Source organism: Hemicordylus capensis, chromosome 1 (assembly GCF_027244095.1).
Source record: "Hemicordylus capensis ecotype Gifberg chromosome 1, rHemCap1.1.pri, whole genome shotgun sequence".
Lineage (NCBI taxonomy): Eukaryota > Metazoa > Chordata > Lepidosauria > Squamata > Cordylidae > Hemicordylus > Hemicordylus capensis.
Window position 1 is genome coordinate 257,092,017 of NC_069657.1, and position 19,302 is coordinate 257,111,318.

Here is a 19,302-nt window from a genome sequence, read left to right on the forward strand (position 1 = left end):
TGAATACTTCTAAAATAAGAGCAAATGAAGACAAGGTCCCCTGCTGACAGATGAAACATGAACTAAATTTCAAAATTCTATTTAAAGAAAAGGGGCATGCATAAGCATCCCTTAAACCCTGAAGCCATACAGCTTGCATAAACATCCAAAAATACCAGGTTCGTTTTCATGCCACTTTCTAGCTCTCATTGTTGGGAATAAAACAGATCCTAGATACACAGTGAGCTTAAAAGGTCAGAAACAAACCAAGATCTACCCTCCTTCCTTCGTGTTATTTAAATTTAAGCATAAGATAAACACATTACTGGGAAGTGACAAACAATTTGTCCATTTTCATAAGTGATGCCTAAATTTCTTTTTACATTTCCAACATCTGTAAAGCATATGAATAGCTTGTATTGACTAGAATGTACATTCCATTTTAAAATGGCTCTCTCCTACCTTGCATTCTGTATTAAAACATTCATTAGTGATGTATCCCAGATTTAAAAATGCTGTTAGCAACCCTTGTGAAAAATACCTTCTATATTTCAACACACTGGGTTAACAATGAGGCTGCTTCTCCAAACCATTGGCACGGTTGTATATCAGCATGGTACTAATACATCAGGCTCTGTCACATCTACTATGGACCAAAAGGATTCATTTCTCTCACATTTCATCATTGGCCCCCAATGCGAAACATTTCATTGCTCTGCATATACTGTCATTTGATGTTATGCAAAAGGTTTTACGTGTGCAGCTATACTTGATGAACAGCATACTATATCAAGAAAAATAGTTCAAAAATATTCTAACCTCCTCACTCTTATATTTTTAATCCATGTTCTTGCTCATCTGCTGTGGAGGCAAATTGATCTGAAATTCCTCTCATAGAGAAGATGTTCTTTTCTGCACACTGGCCTGTCACAACTAATTTTCTTTGCCACCGATGAACAATGAGAGAGGAAGAACTCAGTATGTAAGCCCTCTGGGCTGGTACTTTGCCAGCTGAATGTTCTGTACAGCTCCTAGTATACCGCTGGTACTAAAGCAGTAGTAAGTAGTAATAGTGGCTTGGAAAATAAAAGCAGCAGAGGTTAATATCACCAGCCAAGAAACAGGGTTTGCGTTTGACAATTCATGGCATGTTTGTCTTCATCTGCTTCTCTTTCCAAAAGGGAATAATAACATCTCACTTGAGTGCTTGCAATAGGCAAGTTGCAACCTTTCTCAAGGAAGGAAAGCAAACTGGTTTTAGCCAACTCTGCTAATTTAGTTAAGCCCTTTGTCATCACTGTCACAAGTTTGCCATTGGCAAAAGGCAGGCCATGTATTGGGAGGTCTTTGTTGTCACAGAATGTAACTTTCAAATGGAAGTGACAAAAACTTTAAGCACAGTGAATTTCTAAGGCCTCTGCCAAGAAAGAGGGAAATAACAGTGGCACCAGGAACTGGAAGTGCAGCGGTTCCTTTCTAATATTATAATAAGGAAACAAGTGGCAGCATCTCTGACCTTGTCAAATTATCACTGAAAACAGCTTTCTATTCATTGAGGGGCTTAATGTTCCTTTCTTAAATGAATTCCTAGAGGATACTTGCTTGTTGGAGGAGACCCATTTCTATTCTGTGATCTGAAGGATTATTAAACCTTCAGAGTACTTTGTAAAATGTGAACATGTAGTTTACTAAAGAGATAACCTAGAAGGCAGCAGTGAATTAACTCAGTAGTGCTGACTATTGCCATTCTTGTGAATTCATTGCAAAGACTTTCTATGCTTACAATATAATGCCATTTACTAACTTCCAAATTCGATTTACCTTCTAGCTGCAAGTCAGCAGACTTTAGTGTAAAACATGGTCAGAAATTAGTTCCACTAAGGGCTGTATTTCAAGACCAGGCCAGAGCTATTAGCAACAACAACTCAATACAAATCATTACTAATTCCATGGCATTCCCATGAGAGGATGGAATAGCTAGGTTCCAGTCTGAAGTGTGGCGATGGTCAACCTCCTGCATGAATGGTATGAATCATTTCTGTCACACTGTGTTCTCTATTTACCATCAATAACTTCCACACAATGTTGCAATAATGAGATGCTTAGTAATAATCTCACTTGCTCATTTGTACTGAGTAGTATTCAGTATGGAATCGTAAATATGTTTGCCAGAACATTTATTTCAATAGCTTATACTTTCAGGTAAGTGAGTTTAGAATTATAGCCTAGTTCTGAAATGTAAGAATTCTTTCCTCCATACAATATTCTAATTAAAGATATTTAAAAGCTCTTTCATGAGGAGAAGATGCTTTCAGCATATGGATGGACACCTTTGGATCAAACCCAATAATCTGTTCTATCTCTCTCATGATAACATTGTCAGGTCTTACACTTAGAAATGTGAAATGGCACCTATACTAATTATACATACTGGTATGCTCTTGAACAGAGTTGCACAATGAATGCTAATTCAAACATGTGGAATTAAAAGATTGCATAATTTCAACCATAACACAACCTGCTAGCTATCTTATATTTAAGTCACCAGGATTATTTCAGTTTGTCTCTCATCTTCCTTCCTTTCTTCTTTTCATTACATTCCTCTGGTTCAACACAACAGAACACATCTCGTCAAGAGTGATTAAAGAAGAAGGAAAAGAAAAGGAGACCAGCAAGGTTATACAAGAGCATGTTGCAAGAATTTTGTTCCTTTTTCTTCAAAGAAAACAGTCACAGGTGAAAGCTACCATTGCTGAAATGTGTAAACCACAAATAGATACAAAATGTCCCCTACTGTTCTACTTACTGTAAGTACTGTTCTACTTATATTTTTGTTATTTTTTAAACACATAATGGCTTTATTATGATTTACATTATATGTGCTACTTTGGGTGCCGTTTGTGCAGACCATTGTGCTATATCTGTAAATACACAAAGAGAAAATGACTACTTTGGGTGGTAATCCTCAGCATGCATCACCAATGTAAACCTCAGTATGTCAAAAGACCAGTCTAGAGACCCATTGATCATGGTTCTCTGAACCATGAATCAGTCACAACCAAAAGTGTACACACTGCACATTCAGCACTACCAAGTTTCACACAGCATTTGTATATATGACAAAACAAGGATTATGAGAAAAAACTTGGAAGGCACACCACACCTTTAACACTGCCAGAAATAGGGTAAAAAAAATAGTTGCAAAATGTAAACAACATACTCTTATCCAGTTATGTCATAAACATTCTATCAGTGTCAGCTTACTACACTGGCATTTAAAGAATCAGTTCTTTCTGCTATTCTTCTCTTTTCTTTTTTTAATACAAAGCTCAACATTAAGATTATAGCCATACCTCGTGATAATTCTTGCTTAACCATTCCTTGATTGTGGTAAGTGCAATGACTGCAGCTGGCTCGTTCGGAAAACCTAAGGCAAGAAAGAAATACAAAGAAGAAAATTGTTAGGTGTGTATGCAATTCAGTATCTTTAAACATGACGTTTGGAATGGTATAGTCCAATGCATGTATGTTCTGAATTAGAAGCTTTCCTAATTTGGAAGAAAACCATTCCTAAGTTGGTAAGTAAATTGACCCTTGGTGCACTGTTTAAGCACCATGCTTGCTAGAAGCACGGACTGCCTTTGTTAAGAAGTCAGTTGTTGAATTAAACCTCTGTCAGGCAAATGGGATGGGATCCTAGAGAATACCCAATGACAGAATAGGAAAACAGAAGACTGGCTATGGTAAATGATATGAAACCTGTGGAGAGCCATATGCAGCAATATTTATAATGATAGATGATTTTCATAATGATGCATATGATCTATAAAACAAATCCTAAAAATGGATGGTAAACATTGCGACTATTCTACAGCAGTGCTTTTCATTCCCTATAGATCTCAAACTATCAGAACCACAATCCTAAGCAAGCATGCACATGTGCAAACACACAGCAGAACCCATTTTCTTTTAAAAATACATTTACATTTTTATAATTTTCATATAGCACTGGCTACTAGGCACAACCTCTTTTATTCAATCTATAAGCATCACCCTACACTTCGGAACTCAAAATAAGCTTCCCCAACACCATGCCATGTTAAATAGGGATGTGCGAAACGTTCCGGATACAAAACGTTTTGTACCCAAAACAGCCTGTTTCAGGTGTTTTGTAGACAAAACAAAACACCCATTTTCCAGATTCAAAAGTTTTGTAGACAAAACAAAACGTCCCTGTTTCGGCTACAAAACATTTTGTTGTTTCGGACCTCCATTTTGTGGTGATCTCTGAGTGAGTCTCCATTTTGTGTTTGACATCTCTTTGAATTTTCCACCCTTCCAGCCTTCTGATCAGTGACCTAAATCATGGGCTGACCTTCTGACAATTCCCTCCTTGTTCCCCATTGGCTCTTTTGCTTCTTCCCACTCTTTACTGACCCCACATTGGCCAGGGGAAGTGTTGCTAACCCATGGGGTGCTGGGTTCTGCTGTTTCTGTGGTGTTCTGAGTGTAGATTCTCTGGTAGCATATGAGAGTGGAGTCTTGTTTTTCACTGAAAATCTCATATGCTACCAGAGAATCTACAATGAACACCTCAGAAACAACAAAACCCAGTACCCCAAGGGCTTGTGGGTATGGAGGTGGTTGGCACCCTATGTGCACTACACAACCCCTCACTCTGGGCAACCCCAGTGCCCCCCAAGTGGAATTATGGGGCTGCTGAAACCTCCATTATTCCTCATGGGAGAAATCTTAAAGACACGTAAACTTCAACAAATCACAATAGATCAGCCCTTTGCCCAATTCCTTTGAAATAATTCTGGAAGTTTCCTTGCCCCCATTGGGCACTACCACCCACTACACTCTGCTCTGGGTCATCCGTTTCCCCTTGATTTGAAGCATTACATTTGCTGGAATCCCCATTATTCCCTATGGGAAAATTATTAAAGATGTGTAAACTTTTAAAAAATCCACAAAAAAAATCAGCCCTTTGCCTAATTCCTTTGAAATTTGGGTGGTAGCTTCCACCCATTGGACACTACCACCACCACCCACTCTTTTTGCCCTGGGACCCTTTTTAAAAATCCAAATCAATTCGGATTCGGGGAAATTTGGCTACAAAACAAAACAGGGCTGATTCGGATTCAGAAAATTTGGGTACTAAACAAAACGGGGATGTTTCGATTCAGATACAGATTGAAGCAAGAAAATTCCAAAATGCACACCCCTAATGTCAAAGTCAATAAACAAGGCTGGTTCCAGGATCTGTGGGAGCCCTTGACATGTGAGGGTTGAGGAACTTGCTCCTCCATGAGGGGTAGTTTTTAAAGGGAGATGCGGTTATGACTCTTCCCACTCCATACCAATCAATATGGTGCAGCAGTGGTGGCAGTGGCAACGGCTCCTCTCCTCCCACCTTCCAAGGATGAAGGGAGGAAAAACTGCTGATCACTACCAAAACATCCACATTTACCAAAAGGGAGGATGATGGGAGAGGGGTGAGCCACTACCAAAGAACTCTGTGTGTCAGTATCAGCTCGTCCCACTCCAGTCTTCCCCAATGACAGATGGGAACACATCACTAGCAGCTCTTCTTCAACTCACACTCAGAGGGTAGGAGAAGAAAGAGCTGCTGTGTGGTGCCACTCGCACTGCTGTGTCCCCATTTGCTAATCAAGGGCAGACCAGGGAAAGGAGCTGCTGCCACTGACTCGTTCAGCAGCAGGTGCTCCTTCTCCCCTTTCCATTGGCATTAGGCTTTCCTCTGGAATGTCCCTGGTTCATGACAAGAGCCTCTAGGAGCCTGGGCTTCCATTTGCTGATTAGAAGGGAACTAGAAGGCAGCAGCAGTACAAGATTTATGTACTGTCAGTGCTGTCTGCTATCCAGCTCGGCATCCGCAGCTAAGAACACTCCCATTTGTGGATGGGAGGTGGGAAGTGGCATAAGGCAGTAGCAGTGTGAGAGTGCTGCCTCCTCCTGACACCTCCCCCTGCCCATACAGACCTGGAACCTTGGAGGTCAGCCAAGGCCCTCAAGCCAGTGCCCAGCCTGGCTAACCCAGACAATGATCCTGCCAATAAATCTGCTAGGGTTTATTTATTTATTTGTTATCATATTTTCATACCACCTGATATGTACATTTCTAGGAGGTGTACAGAGTTTAACACAATATAAAAAGTCACTGATTAAAATCCACAAAGCACAATAAAGACCAACACACAAAACAGTTATTGACATTAATTCTAATTAAAAGCCTGAGAGAACAGGTGAGTCTTGAGGGTCTTCCTGAAAATAAAAAGAGAAGGAGATGCTCTTATTTCAGCAGGGATCATATTCCAGAGCAGGGATGTACACGGAACCAGTGACTGCTGGTTCAAAGGTGGGGGGGGGATAACTTTAGGGACGGGGGAGGGTGCTGCCACATCGCCCCAGCCGGCGCTGTTCTCAAAAACGGTTCCGCCGGGTCGGCAGCATACCTCCTTGCTGCCCCAGTATGCCGTGGACTGGAAGTGGCCAGAAATGGCCGCTGCATGCACAGATGTTGAGCCTGCTCGCACGCACGTCACAACAGGTAAGCTTTCCAAGGCTTCTGCCCTGTCTGCCCTCACACTTGATTGTAAGAAAGGCCCCGCTATCTAAACGAATGGAATTATGAAAATTCTTCTCTGTTTTCTTTATTTTGCCTTCAAGAAACAAGGACAAGGAGTGGAGGCTTCCAGTCAAGGACAAGTCAAGGACTTTTTCTTTATTTTCACAAGCTGGCGGGTATGATTAAAGGACTGATTGATCTATATATCTACATCTATATCTCACCATTGTTTTAAACAGAAATTGCAAGGCTGTATACAGGGGAAAGATTTTTAAAATGAGCTGCTTTTCCAGTATATACCCACCATTTATAGACAAGGTCAATCAAATAATATCGTAACCCTTTTAGTGAGGGTCTTTTCAGTACATTGTTCCTCTGCCTTACTCTCCATGTCTGCATGTTGATAAATAACAATGAACAGTACACATATGCCCAACAGTACCCAAGCAATATGTTTTTTATTCATAACCTATTTTCAAAAGAACTATTTTGCTTCCAGAAAAAAATGATGCACCTTTAAAAGGTGAATATTTACGCCTTGTAACAGGTCCTTGCTGCAAGTTGAGAGAGAAAGATATACATATATACAGTATTTACAAAGAGGTACCTATTTACAAACATAGCTACAAAAACACACAACACTTCTATATACTTTCAACAGGAAAACAAAACAGAAGTTTGTATCCTAAGAGAGTTAATCAAAACTAAGCACCACGGAATTCAATTGGACAAGTTAGTCATGATTAACTTAAATATAATTAATTTCAGTCGTTAGAAATTCTTACTTTCTTAGGATTCAGTCCATAGACAAGAGGATCATGTTTGTTATCCTGTGTTACTGTTGAATGTATTTGAATACAAAAGTTTTAACACTTTGGCGATAGTGTCTAGGGAGTAATGTTTTATTACTCCATTCATTTTTGTTAGTAAGCTCCTCATTAGTTTTGTTATTTGCTCATTAATATTACATGCATCTTGTTACTCATCTCTTACCATTTGATTACAGTGGTTTCATAGCTCCTATTTGTCTTTGTTTTCCATTGCTTTTAGTGATACTACAAGCTGGTTTTAAAATGTTGCATGCAGAGGAATGAACCTGGGGAAGGCATAAAAAGCATGCTACTGCTGAAAATGATGGGTCAAGATTAAGATGATAGGTCCAACCCTTCAGAGTGGGCTGCTATTTGCTGGACTATAAAAGGGACTGGTGGGGCGGCAGCGTACCTCCCTGCCACCCATTCCTTCGTCAGACCGGAAGTGACAGGAAATAACCCATGTATGTGCACACATCAGTGCACACACACACCTGATGTGTGCATGCCCAATGTGCGCACAGGGTACTTCCTGTCACTTCTGGTCCAACAAGGGAATGGGGGGGGGCAGGGAGGTACGCTGCTGCCCCACCAGACCCTTTAACAATGCAGTGCCGGGGAAAACACTGTGGGCCGGTCTGTGGAACCTGTTCGAAGGCCCATATGAGGGCCTCCGAACAGGTTCATGCACTTCCTTAGTCATTGTCTCATCGGCTTGAAAGAAGCCATCTTGTTAGGAAGCATGCATCAAGTGCCTTCTGGCTGTACTGCAGGAGAGATTCATTGGCTTGGTCCTCAAAGAGTACACCTGCCATGGAACCAGAGGCACTCTTACTCCTGGACTTTGGAGCCTAAGTCCAGGCCCCCCCTCCAATCCTCTTTAGTCTGTCCTGGGTTGTGTGGTTACCGTGCTGCGTTGCTAGCCCATATTGGGCTGGGCGGCCGAACATGATGCTGGGTGCTTTAGAGACGGAGGGGACAATATGTTTTATGGCAATAAGTTAAGTTATGTGTTGAAATGTTTATGTTAATGCATATTTGCATAAATATATCTGTTTTAAAAATACCTGGTTTATATGCTTACATTCTTGTGAGTGCAGTTGCTGTTTGTGCTATCAAGAACCCATGTTTTAAAAATATTGCATGTCAAGGGGTGTGTGTGTGTGTGTGTGTGTGTGTAGGTAGGGGGATAATGCTTAACTTGTAAGGCGGGGGGGGGGGGGTGCTCCTAAGGCCTTTAGGTCCAGGCTCCAAAATTTCCTAGGTGCACCTCTGCATGGACGAGCATAAAAGACATGTGTGATAAGTAGATGTCCCTCTCAACTTGAAAAGTATTGGGAAACAAAGCTGTAGCATCATGGTTAGGGAGAAAAGCAACACTTCCTCTATAGTTGAAGAAAAATGTTGGTCCTCATATTTACAGTTCTTGCAGAGGGGCAAGGAACTGTGAAATGTCTGAATATTTACTGTCCCATTTATGTATTAAATATTTGTATATTTTGACTTCACCTTTCAATTTCAAAAGGAGCTCCCAAGCAGCATTTGAACCCAATTAAAGGTGGGGTGCTGGGGGAAATGGTAACACATCCGAAACTATTAGATGTGGAAGAATATTCACACAGAGAGGAGGAGTGAAGTGAGGTAAAGCACAATCAGGGAAGCTTTCTGGCCATTTTCTCTGTTTTGTTTTTATCTGGACTGTGCTATTGCTTATCACAGTATTGGTCTGTTCCCTTCCACTATGGCCTTCGGCAGAAAAGCAATCTTCATAAGCACGTGGGAATCAAATTACTTGAGCGAAATGAGCTTGAGGAGTCTCATAGGTAACCAATTGCTGGAGAAGCCGCTCAGACCATTCTGGCTAAAGGCTCAATTTCACAAAAGATAAAACAGGTAAAGGTAATAAGAGTGACACTGGCCTGTGTTGCTGCAGTGAGTGCTCCTTCAGAATACTGAAAAGGACAAGGGCACAAAAAGCCAAGGGAGCATTAGCAGCAGACAGAGGCAAGCAACACAACAGAGAAAGTCTTCTGACAGGTTCAATGTTAAAGAAAAAAAAAGATAATTCACACACATGTCTATACTTCTCTTAGGAAGCTAGCTGTGCAACTTAATGAGACAACAAGGCGATTCTCACGAGCAGCCTAGCCTGGGCTAAGCTGCTCTTGTGGAGTGCCGGGATCTGCCCAGAAGTTGAAGTTCATGTCTTTAAGGTTTAGATTTTATTATAGCAAATTAGAGTGGATTCATGGTGTGTCATTGAAAATCTCATTTGCTATCATAGAATCCACACTCAGAATACCTCAGAAACAACAGAACCCTGTACCCCATGGGTTAGAAACCCATGGAGGTGGTTGGCACCCTATGTGCACTACACCACCACTCGCTCTGGGCCACCCCAGCACCCCCCAAGTGCACTTATGGGGCTGCTGAAAGCTCCATTCTATTATAACTTATGAGGAAAAACCTTAAATTCAACAATTAACCAAAAATCAGCCCTCTGCCCAAATCCTTTGAAAAAATTCAGGTAGCTTCCTTGCCCCTACCCGGCACTACCACCAACCCCACACTGCTCTAGGCCACCCCTTTCCCCCCGACGTGAAGTGATACACCCCCCATTCTACCTAATGGGGGAAAACCTTAAAAACGCGTAAACTTCAGAAATTCACCAAAAATCAGCCCTCTGCCCAATCACTCTGCAATTGGGGTGGTAGCCTCCACCCATTAGGCACTACCACCCCACCCCACTCTTTTGGCCCAGATCCCACATTATACCCCCATCTGCCCCAAAGACACTAAAACTTCAGAAATTCACCAAAAATCAGCCCTTTGCCCAATCCCTCTGCAATTGGGGTGGTAACCTCCAACCATTAGGCACTACCACCCCACCCCACTCTTTTGGCCCCAGGACCTTTTCAATTAAAGTAAAAGGAAAGCAATTTTTGCATTGAAATCAATGGAGGCAAAAAGGCGGGAAATTCAAAGAGACGTCAAACTGAAAATGGAGGGGGAAGAAGAAGACAAGGCTGGCACTTTTCTAGGGCACAAAAAGGAGACCCAAAACACCCGAAAAATTCAGACCCGAAACAGGGGTGATTCGTTTCGGGTCCGAAAATTATCGGGTCTCATCATGGGTGATTTGGTTCGGCTCCAAATCACCCGAAATTGGTCGTTTCGGGCACAGATCATTCTGTGCCCGAAATGTTTTGCACATCCCTGCTCCCTATATGTGATTTGTACCCTGCCAAAATGGTGGGTGCGGGTCATACATAGGTTTCTGCACAAACACCCTGAATAAAGAAACTAACAAAGGCAGGTATGATACGAATCTCCCACCCCACCCCACCCCACCCCACCCCACTCCATACATTCACTTGTTCAGTATCTGCAGTATTATTTTCCATAGTCCAACACTCAAGTGCATGCTTATGCAATACAAGCATATTGCGCTGTGAGAATTTAGCAGGGCAAAATCTAATCTAGTCTTAAAAGGCATTACATGCCTAATTTGAAAGCACAGGCTGTGGAAAATGGAGGCTATAACTTTTCCAGTCACCAACAGCTAAGGAGAAAGAAAACTGCTATAGCTTTATTTTAGTTAATTTGCAGGTTGCATAGAAAAGCTAAAGATTGTGGGGAGGGGGTACGTGCTCTTGTATAAATAGGATCGGATGTAAGAAGTGAGTACAAAATGCTTGCTTGCTTTATCATCAGTTAATACACCCACCCTAAAAAAAATAAAAAGGCTGCAAAATACCCCATTAACAAATAGTCAGGCACTGTGTGGTTCACATTTCACATGATGCACTTGAAGAAAATGGAAACAGGCTATTTCTGCAAGCGTAGAAGATTAAATGGGAAAAATGCCAGGAAAGAGATTCACTCCAATGCATTTTAATGACTGCACAATGGAAGAATGGCAATTCTTAGGCACTTTAACTGTGAAATCCAGTGTTGCCTGAAAGCCTGTCTACAGTAGTAAACAGGTATGGATTGGTGTTTGCTAACATAATCCATCTGCTGTATCACTCTTGTTTTACTGCAGGCTCTCTTACAGCTTCTAAGTACGTCTCTCTGACCTTAATACAGTTATTTACATGTTCTAATGCTTTGTACAATGTTTGTTTTCAGAGTAATTCATAAAATAGAAGTGAACACACATTGGTAAACATTCCTCAGAGTCTCAGCTAATTAGAAATGTAACTAAACCGGCAATTCTCTCAGTGGGATTAAGATGATTGATAAATTTTGGCTGGGTTCTAAAATCCCATGATCCTTAACAAAAGAAAGAAAGAAGGGGAAAAGCACAGTCTATCCCCACCAAAAGCAACATTTTACAACAAATTTATTTTACAAGGTAAACAAATAGAATTGTTGTACTCTCGGTTGTTGTTCTACAGCGATATGCAGGACTGCAGCATTTCAAGTGCAAATGCCATTTCAGCCTTTCATATTTGCAAATAATGTTCCTCATGTCATCATCAAAGGACATGAAGATTGGGGGACTGCTCAAATCAATCGTAGCAACTGACTTGGAAAATATTTTATTTTCCAAGTTCAACTGAAGATAGAGTTGTTTCCACATTGATCATAAATCTCTTCTGAAGCTTAATGTTACTAGCAAGGCAGGAGATGCAGTCAGAATACACATCACAAGAATGAGCAGCTGTGCACCGCTACCCATGAGTGCTATGCTTTGATCTCAGCACCACAGCCTGTAGGAGAAAGTACAAAGACAAGTCACAGAAATGTAGACAAATGTCACTTGAGACTATGTCCAATGCAGGCACTTGCCCATAAGACTGGTGATGAGGCTTGTGTATTACATACTGTGCAAAAAATACTACAGGAGTACTGAACTAACTATAATTCAGGGACATCTCTTATTGCAACTGAAATGCCAGCATCGCTGGAAGAAAAGGTGCTCTTTTTTGGCTAAAGCGGGCGGCGGGGGGGGGAACTCTGACTTTAGCCACTTGCTTGACCATTTTTCTTGGTTTTGATTTATTGTCCTACCAACACAATGGAATTCTATATAGTGAATCATAGCATTTTAGAGTTGGAAGGGACCTTGGAAGTCTTCTAGTTCAATCCCCTGCTCAGTGCAGAAATCTCTGACAGGTTCTCTATTTGAAAACCTGTCGATTTATTAGAACAGTTAAACTGAACATCAGTAAGTGCCCTTTGGAGCTATCATACTTCATTTAATTCTCACCATCACACCATTTCTCGCCACAAATGTTCAGATATCACATTGTTCAAAACAATTCAGGTTTTTTTTAGCACTGTTTACTACTACTACTACTAATAATAATAATAATAAATAGTTTACACAAAAAAAAGAGTAAATAATCCCTGTCCCCAAAGGTATCATAGCCTCTGGAGGGATACTATGCTGGGGTTGGATAGGGCCAGTTGCTCCCCTACTAAATACAAGAGAATCACTATTTTAAAAGGCAGGCTTCTTTGCTCAGTTGGCACAAAACTGAGATATGACAACTTGCTCATGGTTACATAAAAGGAAGAACCCGTTTCTCAAACCCTCTGACTTTCCATCATACTAGACCATGCTCTTTCTCTTTCTGCTGTTCAAATTCACTGATGCTTCCTGATGCTTACTCCTTCCTATACAGTCATGGTCCAATGCAAAAGTCAATCAGGAGACAAAGAAGCTATTCTCACAAGCAGCAGGAACTGGGCTATGGGAGCCCAGCACGGTTCCTGCTTCTCGTGAGGAGTCGTGCTGCAGCAACTCACGATCAGAAAGCCAAGGTTAGCAGAGCACTCACTCTGCTAACCTGGGCTTACGGGAGGGGTAGTTAAGCAGGTGACCCGCTTCCGTGAGACCAGGCTTGGCTGCGAGCCCAATGGTTCCCACGGTCTGCAAAAATCGGGCTAGGCTCCCTTAGCCCAATTTTGGCAGACCGTGAGAATAGCCTCTGAGTCAGACTATTGGTCTATCTAGCTCAGTATTGTCTTCACAGACTGGCAGCGGCTTCTCCAAGGTTGCAGGCAGGAGTCTCTCTCAGCCCTATCTTGGAGAAGCCAAGGAGGGAACTTGGAATCTTCTGCTCTTCCCAGAGTGGCTCCATCCCCTGAAGGGGAATATCTTACAGTACTCACACTTCTAGTCTCCCATTCATATGCAACCAAGATGGACCCTGCTTAGCCAAGGAGTCAAGTCATGCTTGCTACCACAAGACCATGTAAGCTCGATGCAGACGTTCAACTGAACACGAGTCAGGGGCAGGACCTGCCACCACAGTCCTGTTCCCCACAAGTAGATCACTCATGCTGGGTATGTCATCTGAATAATCTACATTTGTACTATACAGAGCATATTCCATAGCCCTGTCTGAAACTAAGCTAATCCCAAATATTTTCTTCTGTTTGAACAGGTTAATTTAGGTTAACTAAATTGTGAATCAGACTGATAATCTGGTGTAATGGAAGAGCATATACAGATATGGACAATTATTTCTTGTTTACACAGTCAGACAGGTGTCATTGACTGGTTTGTTTTATTCAGACATTGAGTCCTTCCCAAGGACCTGGGATGATGATGACGATGATGATGATGATGATGATTACATTTATATCCCGCTCTTCCTCCAAAGAGCCCAGAGCGGTGTACTACATACTTGAGTTTCTCCTCACAACAACCCTGTGAAGTAGGTTAGGCTGAGAGAGAAGTGACTGGCCCAGAGTCACCCAGCTAGTATCATGGCTGAATGGGGATTTGAACTCGGGTCTCCCCGGTCCTAGTCCAGCACTCTAACCACTACACCAGGCTGGCTCACCACAATGAACATGACGATCTAATAAAGGAGTTAGACAGCTCATTAGAAAAATTTAAAAGGGGCAGTAAAATTCTCCTTCTGATATCAGAACTTGTGCAAAAAACTACACTGAGCTACATGATACATAACTTATTGTGGCAACTGCAGGTGTGCAGAATCTCCAATGCTTTCCAGCTGGACACAATGACTTGCAATCAGGGGTGTGCGAGCTGGCCGTTCAGCCAGACTGGTTCAAATCCAGACCGGATTTAAACCAAACCAGCCTGGCTTGATGTGGGCTCGGGCTCAACTGAACCAGGTCTGGTCATCGAACCAGGTCAAACTGGTTTGTGGGCCAGCTCAAGGAGTATACTTGTAAAGGGGGACTCAAATTCCCTAGTAATGGGGTGGGGGTGGGGCAGGAGAAAGGCTACATTTTACCTTTACTTTTCAGTTGCCATGGGCAGCGGGGATGGCAGAGACGGCCTCAGCAGTGGCTCTAGTTGCAGCATTGGCAGCAGGGACTCCTCCAACCCCCTTGCCAGCCTTAGAACCAAATGAACCACTCAAACCAAATGGCTGGCTGAGGACCAATTTGGGCCTCTCTACATGTGCGGAGGCCATTTTTGTGACCTCTGCATGCATACAGGCCATTCGCATCACCACACTTGTGTGTGCCTGCATAGAGGTCACAAGAATGGCCTCTGCTTGTGTGCAGAGTCCCAAACCGGGCTGCAGCTGGCCCAGGCTGTCATTTGGGAGGCTGGTGGAGGGGTTGGAGGAGCCCCCACTGCCATCGCCACCTTCTTCGTCCCTGCTGCCTGAACATAAAGGTAAAATGTAGCCTTTCTCCTGCCCCCCCCCCATTACTAGGGAATGCTCTTTATACCCCTCAAGCTGATTCTTTGAACCAGGGGTTGGTCCAGTTTGAACTCGGACCGCCTGAACCAGGCCGGCTCGATGTCAAGGGTGGCTTGAAGCAAGCTGGCTCATAGATCCTTATTTGCAATGCAGATTCCCTGCAAGCTTAGAAACTCATTTTCCTGAGGATTCCCACCCACCCCTTCAGCAATGTTTACTGTGCTCACATTCCTCAAGACTTGTTTGTGACATAATGCAGCATCTATACAGTACTGCACTTCATGTAGTTTGCCCTCAGCTTTCAAACATTTGTTTCGAAGTACGTCAAATAAGCTGATGCGCTGACAACCAGAGTGATTTGAAAGAGCAATGTTTTGAATGCTATGTCATGGATATTTTCATTATATGTTGGCTGAAAAAAGCACAAAAACATCACAGTACATTATATTCATGGAATCACAAATGGGAAGTTAGCAAAATGCCAAAATGAGATAAGTGTAGTAATTCATACATATAGTAGTATAATCCAGTTTAACATGCATAATATAAAATGTTTTATATGCCTATTTATGCAAACACAATATTTATATATACATACAGCTATAAAAACTGCTGAGGTATAAATGCATATATTTACATACGCAAACATGCACTCACATAATAAATATTTGAAGCGCATGCTGCAATGTAGTTGTCTCATAACCCTGTATAGCCTCCAAGTAAAATATAAGATGCTTTTTGCAAAGCACTTATTTAGTATCCTGAAGCTTCAGCTACTAGTGCAGAAAGCAGCTGCTAATAAGTGGGAAGAAAAAAAAATCTACAGGGATGGAGCACATTAATGAAAACCAATTGACCACATTGGTTTCCAGGGACAATTTGGAACATCATATTACTAAACTGACATTTGCTCAGTGAAGCCAGGTACATTTGTCTCACACGCAGGGAGAGAAAGAGAGACAGACCAACTAACTAACCAACCAGCCACAGAGCAGGGTAGTTTGAAGGTGGTATAAAGTAGCTACTTCCTCAACACTAATGGTGGTGGCTGACATGCTACACTAGAAGAGTCTGGAATCTAGGACTTCAGCATTTATTTTCCCCAGCCACAAAGAAAACACATTCTTACAGAAAAGGACAGTCCACACAAACAAGTAACACAACATGGTTGATGGCTTTACACAATCACTCTGGAATGATTCACCATGTAGGAAAACCCATCAAGACCACATGTGAGCACTCCAAGATATTCCCCTCAGGGGATGGAGCCGCTCTGGGAAGAGCAGAAGGTTTCAAGTTCCCTCCCTGGCAACATCTCCAAGATAGGGCTGAGAAAGATTCCTGCCTGCAACCTTGGAGAAGCTGCTGTCAGTCTGTGTAGACAATACTGAGCTAGATAGACCAATGGTCTGACTCAGTATATGGCAGCTTCCTATGTTCCTATTATACCCATTATCTTATCTCCCCATCACCTTCTCCCTCAAAAGGTAAAAGTTGTGGACTTTTATTTACCCCACAGGGGAAAGGGGTAAAACTGCTATGGTCCCAAATAAGACTATGATCCCAATCAAATCTGGGAGGCCTGTAACTGCTTTTGGTTTCACTTTGGGGGAAAACCTGCAGATCTAATTATGGATCTTTCAGTGTCACACCTGGATTGCCCTGAGATATCACATCTATATATTTATTTGCAAAATCAAAGCCAGCTTTGGATACATTTTTCCGGTGCTTAGTATGTCATAAAGAGATGAATGAAGTATTACATGGAAGCCCAGAATTCAAAAGTATGGAATAACATGTGTTTTGTCTGTACTGGGATCAATACTTTTTAACGTTTTCATAACTGATTTGGAGTTAGAGGTAAGCAGTGAAGTGGCCAAGGTTGCAGATGACACCAAACTATACAAAGAAAACAGATTACTAAGAGTTCCAAAAGCATCTATCAGTACTGGATGAATCACAACAAATGTTCAATGTAAATAAATTTAAAGTGAAACTTGCAACTTGACATATATACCCAGATGGGGTCTGAACTTTTGGTTAACCAGGGAAGATATCTTAGGGTTGGCAATGATATGTGTATATATGAGAACTGTGTCAAGTAATGTGCATATAAGTGTGTGAATGAATACAGAGAACATATAACCAGGACTGCTCAGCGTTGGCCCTCCTGCAGATGTTGTCATACAACACCCACAATCCCTGACTATTGGCCTCTGTGGCTGGGCATTATGGTAGTCCAAAAACAGCTGGGGGGGGGCAAAGCTGAACAGGCCTAACATCAGTGAATTTACATAGGGTTCTTCTTGTATCTGTGTACTTTTCATATTTAACATGAAAATGCTGTTCCAAAATGCTAAAACATTTCATAAACATAACACTCAACATTGTATTCAAAGGTTCCCTCCCTCAAAAGAAAGAAAGAAAGAAAAAGAAAAAGTCTGTTTGTCAGAGGAAGGAAAGCTTTGGATCCAGTTCTTAGAATTGCAAAGTTGCTAAATCTGGTACTAAAACAAGGAAGCTAATCTCCCAATCAGATAAATACACATTTGGATGGCATGCTCCAGCATTAGGCACGCGTAGTGAGAAAAAAAGATTTCTATCCAATATACACCGTTGAAAGGTATCTATTTCAGGACCTTCACAAACACTTGTGTAAGACCTTTTTGGGTTTTTAAGGCTACCTTAAACCCATGTTGCTGGGATCCCTACAGGTTTAACTTTTCACCATTTTAGTTTCCTTTCCCATCCACTAAATAACCCCAACATAATGGGACAAACAAAAAGTAAAATGGAGAAAAGCTAAAGCTACAGAAATCCAGCCAGAATAAGTTTTGAGGCAAGGACAACTGTGGCAAGGATAATTTATTATAATTGCCTCAAAGCCATGAAATGATTTCTACAATGAGGTTTGGAGAAGTTCTGATCTTGCAGATTTTTGGAAGGGATACAAAACCTACCTGTTCTAGAAAGGTTCTGCCCAGTGGGCACTGTGGTCCTGTGTTGTGGCTGCTATTGACACTTATTTATTCTATTATTGTGTTTATTGCTCTATTCTGTTGTCTCATGATTTGGAAAGACACAAATGTGTGCCTTAAATGAACAAAACAAAAACTCTGGGAATATCTGTGCAAATCTAAATCAGATAGTCCTATAAACAAAAGCTGGGCCTTGGAATGAGCCCTCACTTATTTAAAAAACAAAACAAACACATATACCTCAACAAAGCATGTTTTATGTGCTGATGTCCAAATACAGCAAAAGTAATTTAAAATAAAGTCCAAAGCAGTAGACAAATGTGAAATCGCCATCTTACACTGAACTGAATATCAGTGGGATACTGGCTTCATTTGCTTCTAAGAATCCAACGTTAAAGACCTATTTTAAGCCACTGATTTAAATAAATATTGTTCTTTATATGGAAATTATGGTCCTGTTTCCTTAAGAGCTAATTCTAAAGGAACATAGTGGCCTACAACCAAACTAATGTTGCACTTGTAAAGTATGTTCCACCTTTGCAAGGCAGGGGGTGAGTTTCAGCAACCACTCCTTCCCTCTAAAGTCCCATCTCCCTCTAAAATAAGTCCTGGAGGATCCCATAAGGAGACACAGGACTGTTCTGGGAACATGAAAGTGCCAAAACTGATCCAGCTCCCCTTAACTGTGCAGACTGTACTTCCATGACAGCTACATTAGCTTAGATGTTCCCGAGTGAGATTTTAAGATTTGCAGCAACGTAGCTTTTATCTTTCCTGCTTCCTCTCCCGCAACCCACAGAGTCATGGTTTTCCAGCCTTCACAAAAGTTAATATTTCTCAATTCCTGTATGATCTTCTCCCACTTAGCCAGTAGTTGAGGAAGAATCACAACCACCGCATACATACAAGATGCCTGCAGCTGGGGGTAGTGCCAATATGGAAAATACAAACCTCAATTCCAGTACATCTTGATCCCTTAGAGTTGCATGATGTGCACAAATGCTTTGGGGTCGCCCTACAGACAATATCAGGCAGGGATGTGTGAAGCGATCCAACTTGAATCTGGCAAATGAGAACAATTTGAATTTGAATCAAATCACCCCTAAAAAGTGTAATTTGGTTCAAATTTGAATCGAATCAGCCAGATTCCAATTCAAATAAATTCAAATGACAGTTTAAGGACATTTTGGCACCTTTTAAAAACCATTCTGGAGCCCTGGTTGGTCAAAAATGCACCAAAATAGGTTGATCTATTTGATTCGTTCAATTCATGCACATCCCTATTTATTAGGCAATTTGAG

At 41.6% G+C, this 19,302-nt stretch overlaps 1 protein-coding gene across 5 annotated transcripts in view; it reads right to left on the bottom strand.

Moving 5' to 3' along the window:
* The window catches only part of MACROD2 (mono-ADP ribosylhydrolase 2), a 1,527,488-nt gene that overhangs the window by 553,653 nt on the left and 954,533 nt on the right, over positions 1-19,302 (bottom strand). For all 5 annotated transcript variants that reach the window (XM_053284588.1, XM_053284587.1, XM_053284586.1 and 2 more), the window contains one exon: positions 3,333-3,406. In XM_053284588.1, coding sequence (XP_053140563.1) covers positions 3,333-3,406 — 74 coding nt within the window. The remainder of the gene's footprint in view (positions 1-3,332; positions 3,407-19,302) is intronic.